Raw genomic sequence first — 7,500 nt, 5'->3', positions numbered from 1 at the left:
TTTCATTGATTAACATTTGCTCAAAACACGATTCTGTGAGACAACGCATGCAAGTTGCATTTAATGCTTCTCACATTTATAATACACGCATCACTTCTGTGAATGTCGGCGAATTTTATAGGATTTTTACTTTTACATTCAGTTTCTGGGCACTTTCTGATACGCAGCTGATGAATTATATTTGAAAGTATGGTTTTTCTAATTATTCAAGATTTGAGGTCTAAGTTTACAACACACGGGTCAATATTGTGTTTACTTTGAAAATTCGCGAGCGGCAAACTCCAATAGCTCAGTTGGAATGATGAGATTGAAGGAGCAGTATACTGATCTTCATAGGACTATGAATAACATTCTGATGACTTTTCAAAGCTGGTCGGCAAAAGTCGATCCTACAAATATCCACAAGAGTGGTTAATAACCAAAATCTCCTGCTGCCTGCTTGCTTGCTGCTCACAACATTAACGTCATCTTTGAATTTCAAAAAGTTTCCCGCCCGTTCGCCTCGGATACGTCACCGAAACGAATTGACCGAGAGGGACTGGGAAAACGCCGTACAGGGACTAGGTTTGTCGTGATTGACAGTTGTGAATAAATACTGTATATTTAAGGACCAAAGTCACGTTTCTTTATTTTTCTGCTAGTAAACAACTGTATCTCCTTCACAGAAATTAAGAACCTGATTAAGAACCTACTTAGCCTAAATTAACAGTAACTACCCTGAAATGTATGTTTGTATGTATGCATGTATCTATTTATTTATTTACAACTTCGCCAAGATGCCTGGCTTTAACACATAAAGAGCAAGCTCTATTATGAGGCCACGTCAGTAAAGTCATTCGCATTTATGAAGAGCAACAGTAGTCCATGTATTGACCCTTGCGGCACTCTTGATTGTTCAGGGAGGGATTCAGAGTTGACCCCGAGAACTGTGACCCTTTGGACGCGCTCAGTGAACTAAGAAAACAGGGTACCGCAGATGCCGATCCGCTCAAGTTTCGTGAGCAGTAGTTTGTGGTTAACGCTGTCGAAGGCTTATTCGATAAGCGATGTCAAGATTGATAGCATCAACCTGCACTCGCTTGTCCCGCTTTTCTCCAATGTTATGAAGGACTTCAAGTAACTGGGCTGTGGGGTATTTACCGGTTAAAAACTTGAACTGCAGCTTTTGAACCTGAGGAGCGATATGGTCGATAAGCCTGTTGAACACGTAACGTTCGAGAACTTTGGCGAAAGAGAGATGGGTTTATAGTTCGGTGCCTTCTTAGCAGGGCCGCCTATCAGTCTTAGGAGGATGTTAAATACTTTCCAAGAGGAAACGCGAGGTTAACATGGGACGCGCAAGCATTCAACATCTTGGCAGGAATCTTTTTAGCCAGTCTTCAAAAGATGTAGGTTTTTACATGCGTTTTTACTACATTCATAATTATTATAGTCACATAAAACATTTAAAAAAATACAGTTATAACAAAGTAATTAGTCTATCGAATTTTCAAGTGTGAGTGGCTTTTCATATTCGAGATATTCAAGTATTAAACGTTTCACCAGAAATTTTGCCATGTCAGCGAACTCGACTTTACTAGTCCAATGTTACGTCATTAGATGTATTTTTAGTAATAATCCTATTCAATTTGTGTCGCGACGGTCTCTTGGTGTTTTCGTTACATGTAAACATGCTAGACGGCATATTCAAAAAAGAAAATTAAAAAAGAACCAGTTAAAAATTTAATTGGAAACTCTGCATGAGACGACTAGTCAATGTCACTTAAACGGCCGCGCGTAAAAATGTCACCGACAACTTCAAAAGAAATAATTAAAGGCTTGAATTGTTGGGCTTTCATTGTTGATTCTGAGGATTCATTTTACCAAAAAATTGTTTTTTTCAGTTTAGCTTTAGCTTAGGTACTAGTTAAGTCCAAGAGATGTTCTGAAATAAAGAGCCGTTAAGACAAGGGTTTCGGAAAGCCTGTCGTGTTAAATATGGTTTCGTTGTTTCCAAGAACCACAACACAAAGCAGAAAGTTTCTTTGTCAATTATTTTCAAGTAATATATCTGTTTTTCCACTCGCAAAATTAAAACCTTACATATACCAAAGTTTCCATGCAAAAAAGAAAACCACGAAAAAAAAAAAGTGAAAAAGAAGGTGGAAACCTGGAATTATTCAGGGACATCATACGATGCCCATGCCAGTCGTGGGGTAATAAATAACAATTAGCGAAAGAAGGTTGTGAATTCTTTCAAATGTGCTTGGAACTTCTAGCCAAAATACGCTACAGTCTAACCAATTTCGCTTGTGTTTTCTTTTGAACTAGATCTCTAAGACGAGTCTCGAATGTTTAAGAGTTTGTGAATGTTACAAGTTTCAATCCCGCCATCGTTAAGTTTTGTTTACCGTTGTTGATATATCAATCTGAGTGTTAATTCTAATAGGTGGCAACGGCATCATCAAGGTTACCCGCTAACGGCAACTTTAAAACAAGCAAGAAATATTGTAAATATAGCATCTCTCTTAACAAATTGCAGATATACAGGAAAAATAATACGCGTTAGTTAATGCGCAGGAAAACGGAATCTTTCCGGTGCAATATATATTTAAATTCATTGTAAGGTTGAGATTAGGGCAGACGTTTTGCAGTGCATTTTAATATGGGAAGAAAATTTAGTTTACCTGGTCTTGGTTGCTGGAGGCACAAGAAACATTCACTGCAAAAAGAAAAAAAAACAATTAAATACGGGCAATCCTGAATTTCTATCTACCCTTATCGGCGGTTAATTAAACAAACTTTGAAGCATGGAAGGGAAACTTGACATGGACATTATGTTTTTTGATATACGCTATTTGCAAGGTTCTATGGAGTGATTAGTCACTAAATTCAAAGGCAAATAAAAATCATGTTGACGGAAAATACGAATTGTTATATCCCAGTCGCAGAATAATAGTTTCGCTATCACTTACTACCTGATAATATCGCCAGAATTACCACACAGCTGTTTGTGCAATCTGCCTGGTGTCATATCAGCATATCAGCTCTCGAATAGCAAAGACCTTTCAAAGCGTCTTGAACGAAGTTTATTTCACATCAATATGGCAGTACTTCATCGAATATTAATGATATTTTCCTAATCGACCAAGTTACTGCAACTTATCACTAAACGCATGCCGTGCAAGACAACAAATGAATAACGGCAATCTCTAGATATACCTTAAGGAATGATTGGTGGACAATTTTTTTCATATGAGCGGAAAAGATAAAAATAAAATGGCCGTTTTGGGAAAATAATTTCCTAATAATATTTTCTAGAAGTGTAATATTTGGTGGCACCATCCGCTTTTATTGAGAAAACGGCGAAATCTATTCCGCATTGTTTTTAATTTTAACAGAGCTATAAATAAAGGATCCAACCGCTTGGGTGTTGTTCGAACATCTCTTCTTAAAGGTGTAATAAACGACCTATGTTGCCATTTAATAGGTTTATCTCGAATACGTAGACGACTATTTCTTGGTAATTTTATGTTTCTGGGGAAGAAGTTGAAAATGATTCCAAACAAGTGTCTGCATATAATTTGCATGGAGGAAGTTGAATGAGAACGTGTTGTAACTTCAACTTATTTCTAAGCATAAATAATTTAAATTGCTGACGATATGCAAAATAATCTCAATGACTTGGGTAATCGACGCAAGCTGTCAAAATTTGCGTCATTTAGACAGTTTTCAAATTCAACTAATATATGATACCCGCTCTTTTCTCGGTGGTTGTATTCACAAGTTTTTAATAACTATCAGCATTTAAAGCTGATCGAGGTGGAAAGTTAAGAATTTTCACGGAAACGAATTCTTTTTATGTCAAATTGCCGTAACGAGTATTCTTGCAAGAAACTGCATTCATTTGCCAAATAACTTATGGCTCAAGGTTGTTGTTTTTTTTCGTCAAGTACATTTTTGGCTTTCTCCTTCCCCCTATCTCCTTCTCCCGTCGAATATTCAACAAGTGTAAACGTTAAGTGGTTATATTTCATATTTCCACATTTCAAGTGTTCCATTTTTACTGGTTTAGTCAGAGCAAAAGAATGTTAAACAAGTAGAGAGTGAATTAAATTCAAGTTAAAAATAGCACTGAAAGTGTTGGTTAAGAAATATGTCTCGTGACCTATCTAATCATGATGTGGCATAAATGTCCCTTTCTTCCGTAACCTTGTTGTTCAACGTATTACTCGCCAAAGTCATGACCATATACCATAGCATCAAATAAAATGAAAGTTAGGCGAATCTTTAGGCCACGAATTAATACGAGCCGAAGTGTTGATGAAGGCATATTTTTTTATTAATTAAAAAACTAATTAAACATACTTTTTGGAACTTGAAGCAATAGGAAGTCACAACAAAAATCCACTTTCTACTGGATCAGGGCTTTATTACAGGTGAAGTTTGAAATGACAGCAAATAACTGAGACCTAACCTGCTCGGGTAAATTGCAAGTTGATGAATAAAATTCAGTCCACCCCGCGAGTTTTATACCTAAAGCAGTACCCTAGCTTGGCGATCCTTCTTCCACCTCTGATTTAACAAGCGATACCGAAGTACAGTGGAACTCTTACATCAACGATGGGCCAAGGGATTGGCAAAATATGGTTACTGTAACGAGGTTTCGTTACTTTGATGCTCTTTATGATATATTTTACTGTTACTGGGGTGAAGAATTCCATTCGTTATCCCGAGGACTTCGTTAAATTGAGGTTCGTGTTATCGAGGTTCTGCTGTACAACACTATTGCAAATCGATCCCACTCCTTTCGGTTAGCGTTTATGTAGTAACCTTCAAGGTACTACATATCATTTTATCTTTTTATCATGGTAAGTCAGTGACTTAATTTTTTTTATTTCGATGCGCTATTATCGGATTTTGTATACATGTATAAGATAATGCTTGCGCTTCAAAGCTTTCTTAAAAATGATGACCGCCGGAGAGCTTAGCGCTAGGTCGTTACTTAAGACGAACAAGGAGCGAATACATCATCCGATTATTCAGTCATTGTATTTGAACCAGCAGGTCATTGTTGTGGTCACTAAAGTGAAACAGGTGAGCTTTTTTTTCAGTTCCAGTAATGACCTGCTCCACTTTTTATTAAATGAAAGGTGTGTTAAGGAGGTAATTAATGCAAAAGATCTGCGTACCCATGCAATTGGAAAATAACTTCTAGCTATCAGTTACTTTGAACTCCTTCTCCGGCATTCGTGTATATACTTTTTTCTTTTCTTTTTTTTTTTTATCAATTCTAGCTTCATTGAGAATTCTATGATATTCTTCATTGACATGTGCATATTATACATCGCACTTGTACGGCTGAATTTGTTTTCCTTAAGAACTCATATTTACTGTTCAGCTTTACACCTCAGGGCTTTATCTCACTTCGGGTTTCACCTGAAACGTTTCCTAACACATTAAACTGCTGCACAAAAGACAACTGTGCCGCCTGACCACCTTTCCATTCAGTTTATTTAATATATTTGAACAGCGACTCAAATGTGTGATATCAGGTTATTACGGTTGTTACGGTTAAGTGCGTGAAACTTGTCTTGAATAAATGTTTCTGCAGCAATAATTCCAAGGATTGCAGTTCCGAAAGTTTCAAGACATTTTTTAACTGAGTTTCCAGCATCATCGTTTCCTTCCGTCTACTCTACTATGATGGGGGCAGCACTTCAGAAGTCGTTTGATATTTCTCCTAAAGCTTTCGTTTCTCCAGCAATATATCAGGGGATTCCACCAGGCGTTCATGCTTGCAGCAAAATATACTCCGTGCATCTGATGTATTTTAACTGTCGTTACATTAAGGAAATGAAGACACAGTGTTACCAACAACGGGATGAAACTAACGAGACAAAGTCCCACAACGATGGCCACCGTCCAAGCACCTTTCATCTCGCGCCTCCTGAAGATTTTATGCAAGTGGAAGTTCTGTCCGTCCTGGATCTTAATTCTCTGTTTCCAAGCGACACTGAAGATGTAGCTGTATGAGGTCACAATTATACCTATTGGCATCACTAACAGTGCCACGACCAAGAAAACCAGGTAGGCTTGAACCGATTCTGAATGCAAAAAGAAGGGCTCTTCAGAAACAAAACAAGGTGTTAGGCCTTGTAAAAACTCTGTGAACGTCTTCAAGCCGTCTGCCTTTAACGACAAGGGAAATATCATGGAAATGCTAATTCCCCAAAACCAAATTGCAGCGGACGCGATTATTACTCGACGATGAGTCACTAGGGTGTGATACGACAAGGCATATTTGATGGCTAGGAAGCGTTCCACGCTGATCAAGGCAAGGTGAAGGATAATAATGGCGTTGACGGCGAGGTTAAGCATCGATGCAACGCTGCATAATTGGTGAGGGGCCCTTAATCTCGGAAATTGAATGTTTGTGATGTGTAGGATAAATACAAATACCATAAGCATATCTGCCACTGCCAAACTGACCAGTATGGTGTTAGAAACGGTCCGCAGGTTTGCAAATTTACTAAAAGCTCTCACGACGAGGAGATTGCCAAGAACAGTGACCATTATAAGAATTACGTACAGGGAAGTGATGGCCGCTTTCCGCGATGTACTCAAATGAACTTTGGAAAAAGATGAATTCATTTCAGTTGCCCTCTTCTCCTCTGATCCGTCTGTTCACCTTCACCTCCAATAAGCTTTCCGCCTCGAACGTGATGACAAAGCAAATCTTTAGATTCTCTTTCTTAGGCTTTTGAAAAAATTAGCTGTGGTGTTGCTGATGGCGCTGATGGCGATCTCCATGCATGTGAAGAGGGTCGTTTAGCGTGAGGCCAATATAAACTTCGTGACGTTAAAAGCTTATTCACTGGCTTTCAATTTTCTACGAGAGCAAGTTTAAGTTATTAAACATTTGCATTTGAAAGGCAAACATTATTCTCTTTTGACCAGCTTGCCAAATTACAAACCATTCTGTATATTCTTAGAAATTGTTCTTTAATTAAAAACGTTCCTGCTGAATTCAAATAAAAATCGCAATTATAATCATGGAATAAGGAAGACTTTTTTTTTCAATGTCAAATAAAAGTTAAAATGCGATTTCAGTTTTCGTCATTTACTTATTATAATTGAAATGCCGACCTTTTCACATTATGATGTGTTTATTAGATGGGGAAGGTATTGAATTAAATTTAAATTTAAAACATGCATTTATTGTCGATTTTTTTTCACCATAATAGTAAAATGAATAAGTATCGCTAATTCTCATTCGGTAGCTTTAAAATAATTGTCAATCATCTTCTGTTACTCCTTTAATTCAAAAAAAAAGTTTCATTCAGTAGAACAGAAAGTCTTTTTGAAAAGATTCCATAATGTACCCGCGCTCCAATCAGCATGAAGCAATTATTGACTTTTTTGTCCGCCAACAAGGAACTTATAATGATAATGTATAATGATATGACAAAAGTTGGTTATCTTGTGCATAAATTGTTAATTCATACTGATAATCTCTTC

The 7,500-nt window shown here is 37.2% G+C and overlaps 2 protein-coding genes across 2 annotated transcripts in view; both read right to left on the bottom strand.

Moving 5' to 3' along the window:
- The window catches only part of LOC140925989 (uncharacterized), a 12,037-nt gene extending 6,808 nt beyond the window's left edge, over nt 1-5,229 (bottom strand). The window contains exons 1-3 of the mRNA XM_073375806.1: nt 5,209-5,229; nt 2,958-3,003; nt 2,667-2,701 (exon numbers count right to left, since the gene is read on the bottom strand). Coding sequence (XP_073231907.1) covers nt 2,667-2,701; nt 2,958-3,003; nt 5,209-5,229 — 102 coding nt within the window. The remainder of the gene's footprint in view (nt 1-2,666; nt 2,702-2,957; nt 3,004-5,208) is intronic.
- A 413-nt stretch (nt 5,230-5,642) lies between these two features.
- On the bottom strand, nt 5,643-7,038 carry LOC140926800 (alpha-1B adrenergic receptor-like). The gene has a single exon (XM_073376490.1). The coding sequence runs from the start codon at nt 6,631-6,633 to the stop codon at nt 5,656-5,658; it is 978 nt and encodes a 325-aa protein (XP_073232591.1). The 5' UTR covers nt 6,634-7,038; the 3' UTR covers nt 5,643-5,655.
- Nucleotides 7,039-7,500: the final 462 nt, after the last annotated feature.

Source organism: Porites lutea, chromosome 2, assembly GCF_958299795.1.
Source record: "Porites lutea chromosome 2, jaPorLute2.1, whole genome shotgun sequence".
NCBI lineage: Eukaryota > Metazoa > Cnidaria > Anthozoa > Scleractinia > Poritidae > Porites > Porites lutea.
Note: the sequence above shows the minus strand (reverse complement) of the source record. Positions and strands in the feature narration are given on the sequence as shown.

Bases quoted from the DNA above. Each gene is read 5' to 3' on its own strand.
- LOC140926800 (XM_073376490.1), bottom strand. From the start codon at position 6,633: ATGAATTCATCTTTTTCCAAAGTTCATTTGAGTACATCGCGGAAAGCG.